Source organism: Cebidichthys violaceus, unplaced genomic scaffold (assembly GCF_023349555.1).
Source record: "Cebidichthys violaceus isolate CVI_PGR_0920_01 unplaced genomic scaffold, fCebVio1.0.p SCAF_8, whole genome shotgun sequence".
Lineage (NCBI taxonomy): Eukaryota > Metazoa > Chordata > Actinopteri > Perciformes > Stichaeidae > Cebidichthys > Cebidichthys violaceus.
Window position 1 is genome coordinate 9,398,444 of NW_027176964.1, and position 19,789 is coordinate 9,418,232.

At 43.8% G+C, this 19,789-nt stretch overlaps 1 protein-coding gene across 2 annotated transcripts in view; it reads left to right on the forward strand.

Annotated features, from left to right (window-relative positions):
* Nucleotides 1-12,434: 12,434 nt before the first annotated feature.
* LOC137866143 (ephrin type-B receptor 1-B) overlaps nt 12,435-19,789 on the forward strand; it is a 144,741-nt gene continuing 137,386 nt past the window's right edge. For both annotated transcript variants that reach the window (XM_068701843.1, XM_068701844.1), the window contains exon 1: nt 12,435-12,650. In XM_068701843.1, the coding sequence (XP_068557944.1) occupies nt 12,590-12,650 (61 nt within the window). In that variant the 5' untranslated portion in view covers nt 12,435-12,589. The remainder of the gene's footprint in view (nt 12,651-19,789) is intronic.

Consider the following 19,789-nt stretch of genomic DNA (forward strand, 5'->3'; position numbering starts at 1 on the left):
TTATCATACAAAAACACACACAGTTTCAAAGTGATTGCTGCTGACAGAAGGGTGATGGGACGGCTCTATCAAGTGATGACACTAAATCACTCTCAAGAAACTTCAGAGCATTATCTGCCTCTCAAGCCTCAAAGCCCCAGTTTCTAAAAAGAGCAGCTGGCTGGTCAGAACACACAGATTAACAGATTTATATTGTAGAGGAAGAAGAAGAATTCTGCCCAACCTGTTATACACACACAGCAGTGAGCACTGCAGGCCTTTGTTAAACAGTAACAGAAGTAGCTGAGTTTTTATTCATTTGTTTATTTTTTTCAAAAGAGATATTCTCATTTGTATTTATCTGCAGCAGCAATTTCCGCTCCAGTAGGTGGCGGTAATGCGAGGATCAGCCTCCAGGCCGCCAATGGAAACGGAGAAGAAGAAACGAAAGCGGTTTATTTTGTATTTAGTCAACACAGGAGGAAGAACTTTTCAGGTACGTGTGTAGCACTGCAGACTCAAACCGCTGCATATCAAGGTAAGACACGTTAACTCTCTTCTTTACTACCCGTCATTATATATGCTTTTATTTTGAAGTAGGACTTCACACTTATTTAATTGGCATACATTTTGTTTTTGCAAATCCCTCTTTTGTTTTCTCTTTTGAAGAGGGACGCAAAGCAAGACAGGTAGTACGGAAGTAAGAATGTATGTCAAAATAAAAGTCAAGGCAATAGAATGAGCGCATGCAAGAAAACTGTTACACTGATGCAAGCACATACCAGGGTAACGTTAGAAGAAAATTGCAATTTAATATTAATTTATCCATGTACACAGCAATAGTTAGTTTTCGATTAATCTGTGCATTGTTTGATGCAATACAGTTAGTAATATGCTTTGATTAAAGTCATTTTTTTTCTGTGCGCAGAGTTGTTGCTGTTTGCACTCATATTTAATTTTCCAACGTATTGTGCTGTTGCTTGAGTGAACGCACAGACTGTATAAGGAGACGCAGAGTAAAAGTGTTTACCATTTATACCACTAGATGGCAGTATACGTGTGTTTAAACCATATATTTAGTTTTATTTACCTGTGTCTTTGTTAATGATCTAGGTTATTGATACAGATGTATTTATTGCAGGTTATTTCATCTGATATTTGATGTTTAGGGTCAATTTGCAACATGTATTTACTGTGTAGTTCATGAAGCAATAAATAATGACAATTGAAAAATAAACAGACGTTTTGTTCATTCTTCTATGCATTTTGTTGGCACATTGCATAGCATTGGCTTTCGTGAGGTAAACATAATGGTGGGGGGGCACAGGTGTAAACAATTACAAAACAATGATGGCTGAGAAGAAGCTGAGTTTGTGCCACTGTGAAACAATAGAGGGCACAACATATCTTACAGTGTTAGCACCCCACACATGCCAGGCATTGTTAGACGTTAAACATCATATCAGGTGTAAGACATTATATTGTCGATCTGGAAATTTAAGACAACAAAGCGTATACATATTATATGTAATATATATTTATTTTTTGAATGTCATGTTATTTGTGTCAGACTAAGGATAAAAAATGTAAGCTTGCAAAATGTTGCTTTTATACATCAAGTTTAATAGTTAATTAAAGAGTGTGGCCTGATTAACTGACACAGTGAAATGTCTGAATGAAATACTACTTTAAAAGATATTTCAGCCACAAAAAACTAATTTAGGGGGAAAAAAGAAATAACTTCACATAGCAATACAATAAAATAGTTTTTGCCGCAAACTATTTTTTAAGCATGTTCCATTATCATCAGCCTCCAAGGGTAAGCTTCATAATGCCGAAGTGTGTCCACGTCTAGTTGCAGTGGCATGTCTTGATAGGCCAGGTGGCGCTGTGGCATCGCAGCATGGCTGATCCCAGCAGTAAGTCAAGTGTTGTGTGGCACCACAGGAAGTATTTTCGCTCAGTGCTGGGAAGTGGCAGTGCTTTAACAACAGTCATACCTTTCTAATGCTGCGCACATGAGGGGGCGGAAACAAGCAACACAAGTGTTTAATTAACACAAATGCTTCGGTGTCGACACACACCTCCAGCAGCTTGAAACGATTCCCGATGACACATTTTGTAAAAATCCAGCTGACATTTGAGCAACCCACGGGGACTCACGCCGTCTTCTGTGACCTCAACCGATCCATAATAACCTCTGACCCCCTATGTTGTCATGTTGCTCCAGGAGTTCAGCTGGGAATGGCTGGAGCTGTGGAGAGAGGTCGGTCTGCTGAACTTGTCACTCTGTCTATCTTGGAGGACAAAAGAAGAGGACAATCCCCTACGTTAAGTCCTGTACGCCCTTGGGTGATCTGCTGCAATGTAGGCCTATCTCATATAGACCCAAGTAAAGGCTATATGATGCTTCTTGTGGTCTCTGTGGTGCACACAGTTTCAGGGTTACCCCCTCCTTGCTAAAGCATGTCTGTGTGATCAGGATTTATGTGGCGACAACAAAGTATTTGATACTGTACTACAGTGAATTGGGTTTTCTTCATGCCCACCAGCGCTAATGATATTGTAGAAGTGTGCTCAGTTTAGTGATAGATGAAATTGTACAAAGGCAGAGCTTCTTGTTTTTTCTCCAGCAGGCTCACAATATCATAGTACAGTACATAAATGTATTAAGTATGCACTATTCTATATACTGTCATAGATTACCATTATTGTGTACAAGAAATATGATATCCCGTTTTGTACTAACAGGAAATGAATAAACAAATGTGCTGAAAGGCATCAGTCAACGTGCGACTTTGGAATGCCACTGACAATTAGACCTCCCAAAAAGGAAGCAAAATATTGAACACCTTTTTGTTATGCCAAGACATCCTCGGACTGTCTCATGGTTTAATATTATATATTTTTTTCCAGCATTGTGCAGGTCTACCATGCCCTCTGTGAAATGCTTTGGGGTTGAACAAAATCAATCCTTTTTTTCCCCGTATGAATACTGACATAGAGCATATTCATTTTTGTCCCTTTTTCCCAGTGCGACTGCTCTGCTTGACATGCTACTATAAGCCCACAGTGGGAATGGTGCACTGACATCAACACATGGACAAGAGCGATGTGTATTAGGTCATTTATTGTGTGTGTGCATTAAAAAACATTCCATGAAGTAGATTATTTTAAAAATGTTACCAAAGCTTTGTATTATTCATTCAATTTCTTCTTTGCAAAAAAAAAAAAAGATTGAGCACTTTAAGAAGATGCCGTCACTGTGAAAGATTTAAACTTTTTAGGAATGAGAGTGCTGGGGGACTCTGACCCAGTGGTGCTTTAAATCTGTTTTCTCATTGCACCCGTCTCGTGCCCCGGGTAAGCTCTCCACTCTCTCACACACACACACACACTCACACACACACACACACACACACACACACACACACACACGCGCATATTTGACAGGTCATCTATCAAGCCCTCAATGAGCTGAGGATCTGGGGAGTATGGTCTAAATGAGAAATCATTGACTGGGAAACTGTGAGGTAATGGGCTCTGCTTCTCATTGGATAAGGAGATGACAACAGATGACTGGGCTACCTGCATTCTTGTGGTAGGGGTGTAGACTCGGAATGAGAGGGCAAAATGAGAGAAATAAGGCACACGCGGCAAAATGTAGAGTGACACAGTGAGCGATGGAATTGGATCTGTTAATTGCTTTCTCACTTGTGCTCATTGCTTCTAACCGCAAAACACAAAATGCTGATTAACAATTAGGAATGGTCAACAAGTCAATGCTGAGTGAAAGAGTGTGTATAACAGTAGTAATTACTAATATAACACACATTCTGTGTGCAACAAGGTTTTGACATTTACGATTTGACATGCGCTCTGTTAACGTTTTGTGTGTGTTTGTGTGTGTGTGTCTGTGTGCCCTGTAATTGAGCCTGCAACAGGCCGATAATGCTTCAAGCATCACCTGGCAGCAATGTTTATTGATCTGATGATGCATGCTGGGAGAACAGATAGCTTTCAAAGGTCAATGTTAATATCAGAAGGTCAGTGTGTTAACTGTGCTATTATTTGTTTGCATGTGTGCGTGACTATAACTGCTGTGTCGATGTGGTTATTATCTAAATAACAAATGTCCAAGTGCATTGTTGTCCCACGGCCGAGTATCATTTTACACTTTGCGTCCTCCGAGGAAAAAGCTTTGAGCACCGCTGTTATGACATTTATTGATGGCTTGTGCATTTTTTTATGAATCCTTTTGTTCTTTTCTGTTGTCACAGCCACCTTCACATCCCGAACCGTGTGTGTGTGTGTGTGTGTGTGTGTGTGTGTGTGTGTGTGTGTGTGTGTGTGGGCGCGAATGCATGAATGCGTCACATGCACAAAAGTATTTGCGTGTGACCACATTTGCATTTTACATGAAATGTAACAGAAACTAAAAGGATCCTTTTTAATTAGAAATGAGTTAGCTTGTGGTGTGGTATAAAACCACAAATTGGAAAACTAAATATGAAAAACAAAATCACAACAAAGAATTAAAAAACAAAAGGTAATCACAAACAACTGGCAGAGCAATTGATAAGAAAAGGCTTTGCAAAATTACAAAACAAATGGATCTTAAATTAAATTATTCAGTCTCGTTGAATGAATGAATGAATGAATCAATCAATTATCATTTTAAAAAAGGGCTTCTAGAAGCTCCACTCAGTAAAAAATGAGTGTTGGACGATGTGTTCTAATCTTGTAAAATGTTTTCACAACAACATGAATAAATATTTGGCATAGAATTAGGAACTTCCTAACAATAGCTCAAAGCAGCCTGTGTTTTTGACAACTTAAAGTAAAAGGAAATAGTTGATAATAAAAAATATTTAAGTTGATTGGCCTATTAGAAGTATTGTGGTTAATAATCACAAATATGATATCAACATTTCATATTGTGATGTCCCTAATTGCAAATACAAATGAAATCTTTTGGTAATAATTTTCAGTCCACAAAAGGATGCTGAGATTTTTCCTGGTGTGGTCATGACTCAGCAGGATTGGACTCTGTAGACTCATGTTCACGATGCAACATTTATGACAAGTTTTCATTACAGTGTTGGTCGGTCTGTCTGCTTGACTGACGAAACCATTTTGGTTATTCCCACCCATAGTAGTTAGTATAGACTTTCACGTTAACAGAAGTTCACCATCTCAGCATAACTAAGATGGGTGGAGAGCCCCCCAGGAAGCCTGACCACAGTCAAATAAAATGAAATATCTGCCTCAGAGCTGTCCAGGTGTCTTCTGTGGAGTTGTTGAAAACAGTAGAGGCAGGTTCAATTCAATTCAATTTATTTTTGTATAGCTCAAAATCACAAATTTGCCTCAGAGGGCTTTACAATCTGCACACATACGATATCCTCTGTCCTGGAACCCTTACATCGGAACAGGAAAAACTCTCCCAAAAAAAACCTTTAACAGGGAGAAAAGAGGGAGAGACCTGTGGGAGAGCAACAGAGGAGGGATCCCTCTCCCAGGATGGACAGAAGTGCAATAGATGTCATGTGTACAGAATGAACAACATAACAGACTTACAACACATGCAATGCATATCACAGAACCACGGCAGGAGGCAAGACCATGGTCCAGGTATAACCGGCATCCACGGAAACCTGCGAGGCGAGAAAGCACAGAGACTCTGGTGAAGAAGCTAAGTCAGCAATGTGCGTTAATGGTATTGGTAATAAAAATAGTAATGTGAGTAATAATACAAATATTAGCAGGGGGAGTCAGCAGGGCCATGGTGGGAGGAAGGACCAGGGTCCAGATAAAACTACGATCCATGGAAACCTGTGTGGAGAGAAAGCACAAAGAGTGAGTGAATGAGAGCATAAAAACACTGTCCTAATGTAGGAAGTAAGAGTAAATCCCAAAATTGTACATAATTAGTAAATTATAACCAAACATCCTGAGCCAAATTACGAAGAGTGGTAGCAGTCATTCAAGTCTATTCTGAATCCATAGTTACAGGTCAGATGTGCTACTGGTTTACACAACAGGAGTTTGGTGCGAGTATCTTACCACAGCATCCTACATCGGACACACCGGAAGCCTGAAGTGAGCTCTGAGGCAGACTTCCTGCCCCCAGGTAGCATTGAAGACTGGCCGACCATCTTTACACTCTGCTGACGGCAGCCTGTGGCTTGCCCCACACAGCAACTCCTGTCACCATGCAGGGCTCAAGAGCGCGACTGAGTCTTCCCCACAGTTCAAACGCTCACCGTCAGCATTGGCTCCGAGAAGCCAGGGCTACTACCTGGGTGACCATCCCAGCATAACTAAGATTGGTGGGGAGCCCCCCCAGGAAGCCTGACCACAGTAAATTAAATAAAACTTTACTAGAAGTTATGAGTAGTGGTTTTGCCGCGGCCTGCCTCAGAGCTGTCCAGCTGTCCTTTGTGAAGTTTTTGAAGATACTGAGTTAACCACCTAAGATGACACGTCAACATTCTAATTTATTCATGACATGGAACACAAATGTCACATCCAGCATTCCATTCTATTCTGTTCTCAACAGCAGATAATGTCTCCTGTTATGAATTCACTATTTGCTAGTCCACCATGTTTTCCATGGCACAGTTTTCACAAAACTCTACGCAGTAATGAAATAACACTGTATATTACAAAGAAAATTGTGTCTAATGCTTTGCAGATTGCAGGTATTTAAAATCATACATGCAACAAGTCACAACAAAAGTTTAAGCTGTTACAAGTAACTCAACAAATTATCCTTTTAATGTTAAGCTGTCTACGTTTGCAAATTCATATTCAAATGCTAATATATTGCATACTGAAATTAAAGCTGCAGGTCAATTCAGTTCATCTTTCTAAAATGAAGTACTTTATTTTAAGATGCACCATTTTTAAAAGCTTTCTGTTATGTATTTTATTATTTACTCCAGTCCATATTTTAAGTGATTTAAATTCATGTATTTGATTATTAATTATAACTCATCCAGTTCAATTTGAAAACTGACAATAAAATATATATATATATATATATATATATATATATATATATAAATATATATATATATATATATATATATATATATATATATAAATATATATATATATACTATATATATATATTATATTGTTGAGATATTATTCAATTGCACTTTCTATATTTAATTTAACAGTCAGTTGTTGACTACATACAGACGTTATTACAACTGTTTGGCTACTTCAATACATATGGTCCTAAATCATTGCGCAAGTTAGACGTTATTGTGATGTTCCGGACCTTTGCGTGAGGAAATTCTCTCGAAATGGACCTCGGTGAATATACATTGAATACCCCTGGTATAGTGTTTATTGAAGAAAGAAGACAATGGTATTACTTAACTAACAGAAGGTTAAATGTTTTAAAATAATGAGAAGACTAACGTATTTAAAGGATTATTACACTATTCGCTGTTAAGTTAAAACAATCACCTGAATAGACATTTCAGTCCACCGGTGAGTTCATCTGTCAGTATAGTTCTCTCATCCACTGTGTTCAAGACGAACTGAAGTGCTGCACTCTTTGTATTCAAATGCAGCAATGGTGTTTCATTTGCTGGGTTTTGCAGAGGTCAGCCTATGACAGGGGATCAGTGTACGGCAGACAGAGGGCAGATTGATTTGACCTCCGTTTTTCTCTCCCCCTCCACCGCCAGATGTTTATCCCATTTAGCGTGACGGACTCGGGGATGTGGGCTGTTGTGTGTGTGTGTGTGTGCATTCTGTCCATACGTGGCTCAACAAAGCAATGGCCCTGACTGAGGCAGGCTGAGGTTGATAGATTGTACTGAACTATCTGTCACAGGCCAGACCAGGGGAAGGAAAAAAAGAAAAGACAGGTCGGAGGAGACGGAGGGATGCATTCTGATGATGTCCCTGCGAAACAAACAACGAGACGGGGAATGAGTGGGATAGGCTGTCACCGGGAGCTGACATGAAGTGATGAGCTGTCAGGCTAGTTTTGTTTTTCCTCATTAACAAGTCCACCTCCTAAATGTCTCCATTTTTATAGCCAGGAAACTACTTTATGAGCCTCTCCGCTCAACTAGCCCATGATAACATGCTCAGGGATACAAAAAACAATTTACCATGTGTCAAATGTTTTTTGTCAAGGCACCTCTTCTGAAGTGGGTGGAAAAAGGTTGATGCATAAATTGAAAGGTGTAGAACACAGGATGGGGCTGAGGCCACACGGTTAATAGGAAGCTTTCTTAAATGCTCCAAGAGAACCCCATTAACCTCTTCTGTGATTAGAGATCCCTAATCACAGGAAATGAATACATCCTAATCACCATGGTCATCAAGTAACGAATAATTAATCAGTAAATTAGTGCATAGTTTTGGATGATGTTGGATTTAGCAGGGTTTTTATGTTTTGTGTGTCTTCCATACAGATTTTTTTTGGGACCGGTGGCACCTTTTTAGAGAGATAGATTGGGTGCTCGCTGCCAGAACATCGTCTGCAACAGAAAAACCCTATGGCAGCTGACAGAGCAGAGTGACTGAGGAGGGGGGAGGCACCACTCTATTATCCATCACTCTCCGTTTGAGTCAGCCGCGCCACATGCGAGTTTGCACATGATGATGATGCACGCACACGCGCGCAAAAGAGTAAATACAAGTAGGAACATGGCCCGAACTCCCGGTCGTTCTCTCTCTCGCTCTCTCTCTCTCTCTCTCTCTCTCTCTCTCTCTCTCTCTCATATCCTCGCACGCGCACACTTGACGAAGGGCAAGCTATAATGATGCTCTTACTCATTCAATGCCGAGCAGAGTCTCCTCATTGTGTTGTTGTGATTAATGGTAACTTAAGAGCCTGAATCTTGAATAGGATGAACGTGAGCTAACGACTTATTAATCAGACTGCGATACTTAAAGCAAAGAATGCTGCGAGGAGAGCTGGAGTGTAATCCCTATTCTCTCACTCTATCTCGCTTCCCCATACAAACATGTCTGAAACCTGTTCTGTATGTGCTAACAGAATATTGGAAATAGGTACTTCCATGTCTGCTCGCGTATAGGGTCGAGTGCCTGTCTCCGTGTCGACGGAAGTGTCTTTTCTGTGTGTCGCTCCGTGTCAGAGAAGAGCAGTGAATGTCTCTGAAGTGTGTGCTGATAGCAGGGGACATGCACCATCAGTCTTGGCATCATTGGCAGATTAATGAGAGTGCTGTATTTAGCTCCTGCCCTGTCTCTCGGTCTGACCTACTGTCAGAGAGTTGTTCTGCTCTTGAAACTCTTTATTTCCTATATGAGACACTAACCTTCAAACTTCTTTTTATTTTTTTTTATTTTTTTTTATAAATGGCTGATTGAATGGGACTGGTTGAATTTTTCACAGCCATATTACATTTTTAGTTCACTGAAGAACATTGTCTTGGAGTTATACTGGAGTATAAACACAGCACAGGCAAAGAGGCTGGCCTTCGCCTGTACAGCCTTTTTAAGAAAACATTTTGTGCAAGCCCAACCTTAACGCCCCCCCCCCCCCCCCCCCCCCCCCCACCAACATATCTTCCATCGCCCCTGTTGAGCCGTGACCCAGAAAATACGACTGAGTCCTGACCCTCTGTTTGGGGAACACCGGTCCAGAGCACATCTGTATTCAGCCCTGGCTCGGCACTCATATTGTCAATGGCCGGCGCCCAGACTCCTGAAGATGGATGAAGCTGAAGCCCAGCCTAATAACCAGTCCAGCCCCCCGGGGTGGGGGTAGCACTGCGCTCCTCTGTCACATGGGTCCCTGCACTGTCTCCATATTGACTTAGGCATTTCATTTTCATGCATTCATATTCATCAACGGACAAAATTTTCCAGCTCCCATGGTCTCTGTGAAACACCTCTCTCTTTCCCGTGTGTCCGTTTCTACCTTTCACATTCTGTGCTATTATAATCACCCAGCTCTCCTTGGTGCGAATCCCTCCTGTCAGCAACTATATCCCCCCCCCCCCCCCCCCCGCACTCCGCATATCACATATCTAAATAATGAGTATGCGGTGAAGTAAACACCGCTGTTTCCATAAAATGCATGTCATCTTTTCATCCTAAAAGGTCTTCTTTGTGTGCGGCAGGTACTTTCTGTTCTTTATGTTGTTTTGTATTTCCTGCCTGACTCCACTGAAAAACAGAACAATTGTGATTCTTTTTTTCTTTTTTTTTTCCCAGCAGCCGAACAGGAATCAGGAAACAGGAGACAGAGAGGAGAAATGTAAAGGTCATGGCACATTGGTCATGGAGAGGAAGATACCAGTTGGATGTTTACAGGTCAAAAGCACAATAACTTTAGGGTCAACTCACAGAATGCAGAGAATGAAAAACATTAAAATCAAACAGAAGTCAGAGAACCGCCTGGAGAGGTTGCCCTTTTTTTTTTTTTGTCTGGAATCTGGTCTTGAACAGAGGAATGGAGAAAAGATAATAGAACTGGGATGCTGCACTTGCAGGCTTAACCACACAGACGAAATCAGGCCACAGAGAGAATGAGAGGCTCTCTACAATGTTTTTGGGCTCAGTGCTGGTGTTGGGCTGAGGCTCTCGAGCTGAAGTAGGCAAGTGCTTGTGTGGCTTTGTGTGGATCATTATCTGAGTGCTGTGTGGGTGAGCGGCTGCACGCACGTTTTTAGTATTGTAGCCGTATGTGTGCATTGTAAGGGAGGATGTGCTACAGCAGCAGCACTATTGTTCCTACCTCCCCTCATACTCTTCCTTCCTCCCCTCACCCCACCCCTCCACAGGGTGTGGACAGCAAACAGGGACTGATTGCAATGTGCTGCTCCTGTATTTGGAGAAGACCCGTGGAGTCATAGGTTATGACGACTGGACCTGATGAAAAATAAGGCTATCGTAGGCCTGGATAGCAGCCAGCACCATGCTGTGCTGTACTGTGCCGTGCCACACTACAGCGCCACTCCTCACCATGCCATTAAAAATGACAAATGCTCTCATCAGCTTCTTTCCCATGTTAGCAACCGCTGCCTGATGCTCCTGAAGCACTGTGTCTGCCCCAGTTCATCTGCTGGCCTTTGCCACAGTTGGAAACAACCATTTATTCAGTGTGAGTCACTTTTGATTTATAAGGTGTTTGATTTTTGTCATTGTAAAGGTTAGGAGTTGAATCGCAAAGGAGCACAAAAGATAGATGCAGTAAGAATACAGTTCGGGCTTGTTGAAGGGGGGAAAAGATGCAGGTACTTATGAGGGAAGTGTGGCTTGTTTAACTGCTTCTGTATCTTATTGCACTAACTGTGCAATAAGATAGAGGTTCTCATTTTATAAGCTACATAGTATTTGGAAAACCAGACTGTTCAACCCAAGCAGGTAAAAAGTATCTGGGCCAGTATGCTGAGAAGAGACAGCACTGAAGTATTAGGCCATTCAGTGGCCCCGGGTAAAAACCAGGTCTACTCAGGCTGTAGATTAACAACCCCATCCCAATTCTTCAGCTCCAGGGACTGGGGGGGGGGGGGCATATCTAGCCCGAGACAGGTGTATGGTTCTGGGCCACAGGGCGGCAACTGCCCCCTTCTACTGCTGAGGCAGACCTCGACCCTCTGTGTCCCTGAGGGGAATTGGCCATTGTGTGTACCATCTGTTGAAGCACACGTGCACACAAAAGGCAAAAAAAAAGGGGGGGGGGGGGGGGGGGGAGGGCTGATGTGCAATGCCTGTTTTAATATCATTAGGATGTGCAGTTGGATTCACTAACTCTATTAAAGAACATCGTCATCGCAAATGATGTTTGCACTTGTGTGAGCATAAGGGGAGAGAGGGGGGGGGGGGGGGGGGGGGCAGACCATGTAATAGGCTACTTCAGACATTTTACTAAAATGTATGGTGTTAACAGGGTGGGGTGTGGGAGTTGGCAAACCGTCCCTTTTAGTAATGCAAATAGTGTAAAATACCAATTATATTTGGAACACATTTGATTTGTATGTCTTAGTTCAGGATGATATTCATGTGCAGCACACATTTTCAATAGGGGAAGTGAACAGGCCATATGGGAGCCTGATAAATTGTTCAACAGCAGCATTATCGTGAACCACAGGCTGACAGGCCACTGGACCAGTACACAGTCGTTTAGATCGTCTCCCATGAGGAATGGACTTGGCGCCGTGCGTGCTTGCTATGCAGTAGCGGAAGTTACCCGAGTGGTGGCGGTATTTCCCTTCGGTGAAGCGGACGCCGCTTCAAATAGGTCAAGGAAAAGTTTTGTGTTTTGACAATGCGAGGTGGGCGGAGCGGTGGGGCCAGTGATTGGCTAGTGAGTTTCAGCTCTGGGCCGTTGATTGGCCCCAGCGCTCTAATGGGGCTGTGAGCAGGCAATGTCGGGTCTCTCCCCCCCCCCCCCCCCCCCCCCCCCTTGCTCCTCGCACCCCTCAGCCCCTACACTCCGCTCTTCCCCGGCACTGATTGTCACACATTGTTTACTACGGCTTGAAATGTGACTCACAACACAGGCTATCTGCTGGAGTACCGCTCTGACAACTGAGGGAGTCTTTTTTGACGCGCGCCGTGCGTCTTGGTAATTTGGGGACAGGCCGTGGAGACTACCTTTTCTGCCATGACAGTGGATTTGTTTGCGCTTTTATGCGTGCTGGTCTCCACATCCTCCGCGATGGAAGGTAATTAAAAAAAAAGGGATTATTGCTTGTTGCGCTTCTTGTTTAAAATGCTCCTCTCCAAGACGCGCCGTTATTTTGGGGGGATGCTTGCAACGTTTTTTTTCTTCTGTTGGGCAGCGCTGCGCCGCTGGCATAGGGATACAGGGATGTCAATACACGTGGATCGCAGCAGATCGCCGTGGTAATCCCTTTATTTCGGCGCGCCAGTCCTCCCACTCCGCTGCTCGTCACTGGAGTCGCTTGTCCACGTGAAGAACAAGACTTTAAATGTGTTTAATCGCATACGGTACTTTATCAGTGGCTAGAATATGTTTCTCTCACTCTGAAGTCTTCCTCGTTCTATACATCAGGAGTGCAGGACAGGAGGAGTCTCCTCTATAAATATTGTTATTTTAGATTCACATTATCCCATGAGCAATTACTTTTTCACAGTGGGGAAACGAAGGCTAAATTTTATGAGCCTGTCAAACCTCCAATGTTCCTGATGAAACACTATTACCAGAATCCCCTGAGCATCGTTCAGTGGCATTTTAAACTGCTGAGACAAACTCTCTTAGATTGTGGATTGCACTGATTTAGAAGTCTCCCTGTAACCTGGATGTAATTAAGCCCTACAATTCTCTTTTATTATCTTTGGAAATCAACCACTCTATCAAATAACAAACACAAAGAACAACAACAAACACTCAGCTGCCTCAACCCCTTTTCTCAGACTGTCCCTGTATGCTTTTTTTCCTCTCCATCCATCTCCATTCCCTTTCTCTCACTTCTTGTGTTTGTGCATCTCCTCCTATTTCCTCATTTCTTTCTTGTGCACGCTCTATCTGGACAAGCGGCAATGCCACTAGTAGGCTAATATCCCCTCAGTTAAACATGTTTTTCATTTCCGCTGTGGGACCCTGGGGACCGAAACACTGGCTGTAGCCTCAGACATTGGCTGATGGATGGATATCCCGGCAGCATCATGGATATATAGTTTCTTTTCTCATTTTATTGTACAGTAGCTCATACTCTCCAATAAAACATACAGAGGAACACAGCAGCTTCCCACGGCTGTATGTACCCCCTCCCTGTGGCATAAATAAGTAAATCAGAAGCACACATAAAACGAGTTTTCACATGCAGCTTTCCTCTTTAATCATTTACAACCCTGCTCCGCCGCTGCTCTCAGTCTCAGCTGTGCTCTGTAATTCGGCGGTGGCTTTCTTGTTTGTGCTCGTCACATATCCACACAGCCATATGGATACCCAGCCCAGGCCTAAATTGCTACCTTTTGTGAGGATGGATATTTTGAGGTTCAAATGTTTACCCTGTGTGAAATGAAGACAGAAATGTCAATCCGGGGAGACGAGCGGAGGACGGGAGGGAGGAAAGATGTGTCCCTGCGAGGAAAGGGGTGTGAGATTTCTCCTCTTAAAGATGGGATCAGAAAGAAACAGATGGGCAGAGAGATGGCCCATGAGTTACCTCGGTAACAAGGATTAAAGTGATTTCCTTGTTTGGGTCGCTAATTGAAAGGAGGGTGTCCCATGGGCTGGTTAAAATCTGCACCGATCTGAACTCCAATCTGTTGCTTTTGTTGTGTGTGTGTGTGTGTGTGTGTGTGTGTGTGTGTGTGTGTGTGTGTGTGTGTGAGAGAAAGAGAAAGAGAGTGGAGCCATTGACCACATTATCCATGCCTCTCCAGTCACCCTTAATCTGATTAGGAGCCCAAATCAGCCGATAATCACATAGTGTCAGAGATCTGTGTGTGTGTGTGTGTGTGTGTGTGTGTGTGTGTGTGTGTTTGTTACTTTATAGTAAGGGGCAGCCATGACCATATGGACACATACTTGCCATGAAGTAAACAAATTATTTGACCTCCTTACACATGCTTACACTCACAGTAAACACCCCACACATAATTGATGACCTGACGAACTCGGGGGATGAATGGAGGCAGTTTAGCAGTACGGAAAAATGAGATGGAGAATTGAAGCTTAAATACGCGGTGGCGAGTGTAACAGTGTAAAGGTGCGCGTTTGTGCGATGATCGACCAAAACAGTTTGAGTGTAAAGTTGATTATAGTACTTCAAAGTTGTTGGATTTAAACTCTAGGCACAGCTACCCAGTGCGCGCGCACACACACACACACACACACACACACACACACACACACACACACACACACACACACACACACACACAGACACACACACACATGCTGGCACAAAATCCCTCACACATGAAGTCATGATATCTGCAAACAAAAGTGCATTCGCCGACAAGTTATTGGAGGGGCAGTCAGACCGAAAGCAAAGGGCTAATGGAGAGGAGGAGAGGGAAGATGGGGATTTGCATCCCATTAGAAAAAGAAGCATGTGCAGCTCTCTGCTTCTCCCTCATTTGTCTTCTCTACATTTTCCCCCATCATCTTCCCTCTGCCTACTTATTTCTACACCTCCCTTTCCCCATTCATTTCTTCATCCTGCTCTGTCTTCCACAATTCTCGTCACTAATCTCCCCCATTCCTCTCTTGTCTCTCCGCACTCCTCGTCTACTCCCTCTCTCTCTCTTCGTGGTGTGCGGATGGTTCTTGCCAACAGCAGCAGTAATTCTCCCCTACTTACAGAGCCATTGCTTATTTCTTTTTGCCCTTAAACCAATTAGACCTAGATAAGCCTGCGCATTTAACTGCCTGGAACTGGGTGGTGGAGGTTAGAGGAACGGAGAGAAGGGGGGGGGGGGGGGGGGGTGAAATGGCGGTTGGAAGATAGACCTGGGAGGGAGGCAGATAAAATAAAAGATGAGAGGCCGATGGAGGGAGGGAGGCAGATAAAAAGAAAAAATAGAGTTTTTGTGTTTTACAAATGAGTGGCTTGCAATTTGAACAAGGCCGTGGAAGAAAACGATCCCTGGGCTGTCTCAGCTGTCTGACACTTCAGTGTGCCATGCAGGAGCAACATTCAGTATGATAAGAGATCACTACTAATGTGCTGTAACCAGTCCTTTTAGGATGTTGTGTTAAGTACCTGTGCTATACTAAAGTAATGCCTCATCCTCAGGGGCCGAGGGGATGCAATGTAGAATATTTAAGCTTCCTGAATAAACAATATTAATGATTGCTTCAGTATCCGATAATAGTCATGGAGGTCAGAACCACACGTCGTTGGTATACATTAATAAGGAGTGTTAGCGTGAGAGTGGAATATTGATTTGAAAGGTTAGAGGACTTAGTGTTGAAGAGCAAGTTCCAGCCTCCATCTGAGTAAGAGACTGGTTGCCCTGCTGAAGTGTCCTTGAGCAACACACTGACTCATCTCCAGAGGCACTGTCTCATAGCTGACCCAGTGCTCTGACCCCACTGTGGGAGAGGTCAGAATCAGACCCCTGGGTTCATAAAGTATCACATTATTGGTATTCTGTTGGTGAGTTTTTTTTTTCCTAGCAGGGCAGCTGGAAGCTGGAGTTGTAAACTAATTTTGAATAAAGTTGTAGCATTGCAAAGATAACACACAGCTTTGCCAGTCCACCTTGCTGCGTATTGCAGTTTGGCGAGGCTCACTGGGCATGCTCATGGGGGACAAGTATGGGATGCGCTGTAGATGATTGTCAGCCCTCTGCTTCACTTCAGACATTACCATGAACCCTTCATGCACCTGTTTAGACAAATGGACCACTCGCTGAGCTGTAATTGGTCATCGCTTAGCCTTTTTGAACTAGAAAAGCACATTGGCTGTTTGGAAATTTCACATTGCATCTAAAATATCCACAAAAATCGGTCTTAAAAAGACAGCAGTTTAAAAATTGTGCTTCATTTGATATATTCCACACCAAGTTCAAATGTTTTGTTCTTTTTCTGAGGGGCAAGTCACATCGTCATCTAAACACACTGCAGGTGCTCAGAATGGTCCAACATGGATCTGGTCTGAAACGATTCCCAGTCGCTACACAGACTTAATCTCAGCATGTAGTGATATAGACTGACTTTGTGAGACTAATTCAGTGTTGAGTTATGAGTTCTTCACTGCTCTATGAGTTGTGCGTGCATGTGAGCTCACCAGCTGTGCAGAGGAGGCAGTCTGTGAAAAGAGTCCTGTTGAGTCTCTAATGGATGTGTGTGCGAGATTGCTCCTTTTCCCCTGCTCTCTTATTTCAAATGGTTAGAAAAGAGAAGAATGGAAATGTAAGCGCAACACAGGCCCACGGGTCGAGGTGGTAGTACTGAAAAGACATGAAGGATTATGTGTGTGAGCGCTCACATGAGTGTACAAGTGTATTTTGGCCACGGGCACTACTGCTGATCTGGGACAACCTGAAGTAGAATTCAATTTCCACTTTTTTCCTTTTACCGCAGTGTGTGTATTGTACGTTTGGGTACCTGTGTCGTCAGTAGAGTGCTAAAGCCATTATAGCAGGCAGGGGCGGCAGACATGGCTTCATCCCATAATGGAGGCTTTATTTTGTCCACAGTGAAAAAGACTAGTCGGTGTTAAGGTGTGCTTACGCGGCCTACTCAGCTATGACGACCCCTAGTGAAAACCCCTTCCTGCAGCTTGTGTACCTGCAGTGCTGTAAATGTGTTGCACTGCCTTTTAATGTGAAAGTGTTGTGCTTGCATGCAATCAATGAGACAACGTGGCAATAATCTGTGGTCTGTGCAGGTTCTTTTCCACATATTGCAGTACACTGTAGTGCGTATTTTCTGTTGGACGGTAGGATTGCTGAATTCTCAATCTCTCTTTTTCTCTCTCTCTCATGCACACACACACACACACACACACACACACACACACACACACACACACACACACACACACACACACATACACATGCACATAACGCATACGCACACACAAAGTCCCCCTCACTGCTCACCTTACCCCAGAGACATCTGAGCCTTGGGAAGGCCAGATGGTGGATGCAGGTTGGGGGCTGGTATGCATGAACACATTTTTGTGTGCGTCTCGTTGTGAGAACGAGAGAGAGAGAGAGAGAGAGAGAGAGAGCGAGAGAGAGAGAGAGAGAGAGAGAGAAAAGAGGAGAGCAGCTTGTGGTGTACTGTATGTGCGTCCGTTCCAGCCTCTCTCTTCGGTCTTGTTTTCTTTCTCTCGCCGAGTGGATATTTTGTGTTCTATACCATGTTGTCCTCCTGTGTCTTCCACACATTCCCGTGTCCTGGGATTTGCTGAGGAGATGCTATCAGCAGTGTTAGGTTCCGCCCGTCTTGCCTGGTGCTTCGGCCCTTATCAGAGCAGGTGACTGACTGTGGGGACGAAGGCTAAGGCCTTATCAGTCCAATCTCGGGGATCAGCGGACCCACTCCATCAGCAACATACGATACACATTAGAGCACAGGAGTGAAAGCGGTGACGCTCGGGACACAGTTCAACCTCAAACTGTGTGAGTCATCTGTTTTCTGGTAAAGCCAGTTCTCTCAGATGGCAAATGCACAACATGCACGCACGCACGCACGCACGCACGCACGCACGCACGCACGCACGCACGCACGCCACACACACACACACACACACACACACACACACACACACAGACATGCTCATCGTGGCTAAATGTGCACAATAGCACAAACTTAGACGTTAACCTCCGAGCGACACCTAGTGGAAAATGGCAAGACGAGTAATTGATTGGGAGCAGTGACCCAGCGTTCCCACCACTCAAGGATGGTGGTGTGAAAAATGCGCTTTCCTCGTTCTTTTTCTGTCTCTCAGGCTTTTCCCCTCCATTATCACCTGTCCTAGAGATTGGATGACAGTTGTTCAGTCAGCAGGAAACGGGAGCCTCTTCGATATTTGTTAAGTTGAGAGGCGAGAAGAGAAAGCATTGATTAATTGAGTCTTATTTCCCAGTGTTCACACAGCCTCTTCCACCCCATGGTCATTTTAGCCCCTGTCCACCCCAACCCTCCCTAACTTGGCCTCAGCCAGTTACACAAAGGCCTGGTTTTGACTCGACTTCCTGGCCATTTCTCCTTGCGTTCTAGATTGGGGTTTTTTTTTCCCAATAAATTTTAATTAAATCTGAGAGTTGCAAGCTACACCCCCTTCTCACCCACCTCCTCTCCCAAACCTTCCTGCCTCGGAATAATTGGTTGTTTCAACCGGCTTCTCTGCCTCTTTTATCCTCTCCTCCCTCCCTCACCTGCCTCTTACCCCCGCATTTTTTTTTTAGTGGAAAACAGATGCATTTATGGAGCATTATAGGGTTTACTACAAGGAGAAAAAAGTGAAATATGAGTCTGTTTTTGAAGAGGTAATAGACGCAGCATTGGCAGGAACAGGAAAGGGGTTAAGAGACTGCTGGGGTTGTGGGCTTGTAGGAACAAAGGGCTTCATTTATGATTGTTATAATGAGATCTGTTTTTGAGTCAGGCCCAGAATGATTTAATTTGACTTTTAAGCCCAACGGCTCAGGCTTAAGGGCTGCAAGCGGGAAGGCTGCGGGGCAAAGGCTGACTAAGGAGTGGGAGGAGGCAGGTAGAGTGGTGCTACGACTTTCGATGTGTGGGAAACCTTTTAAAGTCTACAATCAAACTGATAAGAATACCAATTTAGCTCACGGTGTACACCCCACACTGTGTTTATATAGCAAATTCCTTGCTTCTGGAGTCTAAATGTCCAATATATGAAGTTGCTACCGTAAAGGGAAGAAAAAACAACAACTTTGTGGTACTTTTTGAATTTTAAGTGAATCAGCAGCCCAGAGGATGCTGCGTCTCCAGCGCTCAGAGGAATTAAAGGCAGAACGTTAATAGGACTGAAATTACGGATGGTGGTGGAAGCTGCTCCACTTCTGATTAAATAAAAGCCAGCTCCTCCACAGGCAGTTTCTCATAGGGACTGACAAGCACGCACACACACACACACACACACACACACACACACACACACACACACACACACACACACACACACACACACAAGCACAGATATGCGTGTACAAGAGCCTTAGCACTCACACTAGGCAGCCATACACACACATAGCTTTGATGTGTAGAAAGGAAATGAGCAGAGACAGAGAGCTAAGAGCTTGGGCCGGGGGCCTGTCCCATTATTAATGAGTTAGAGCCAGTGCCTCTCCCAGGTTCAGGACATGTGGACATATTTCACCACTCCCCTGCCCCTCTCCTCACCATAAA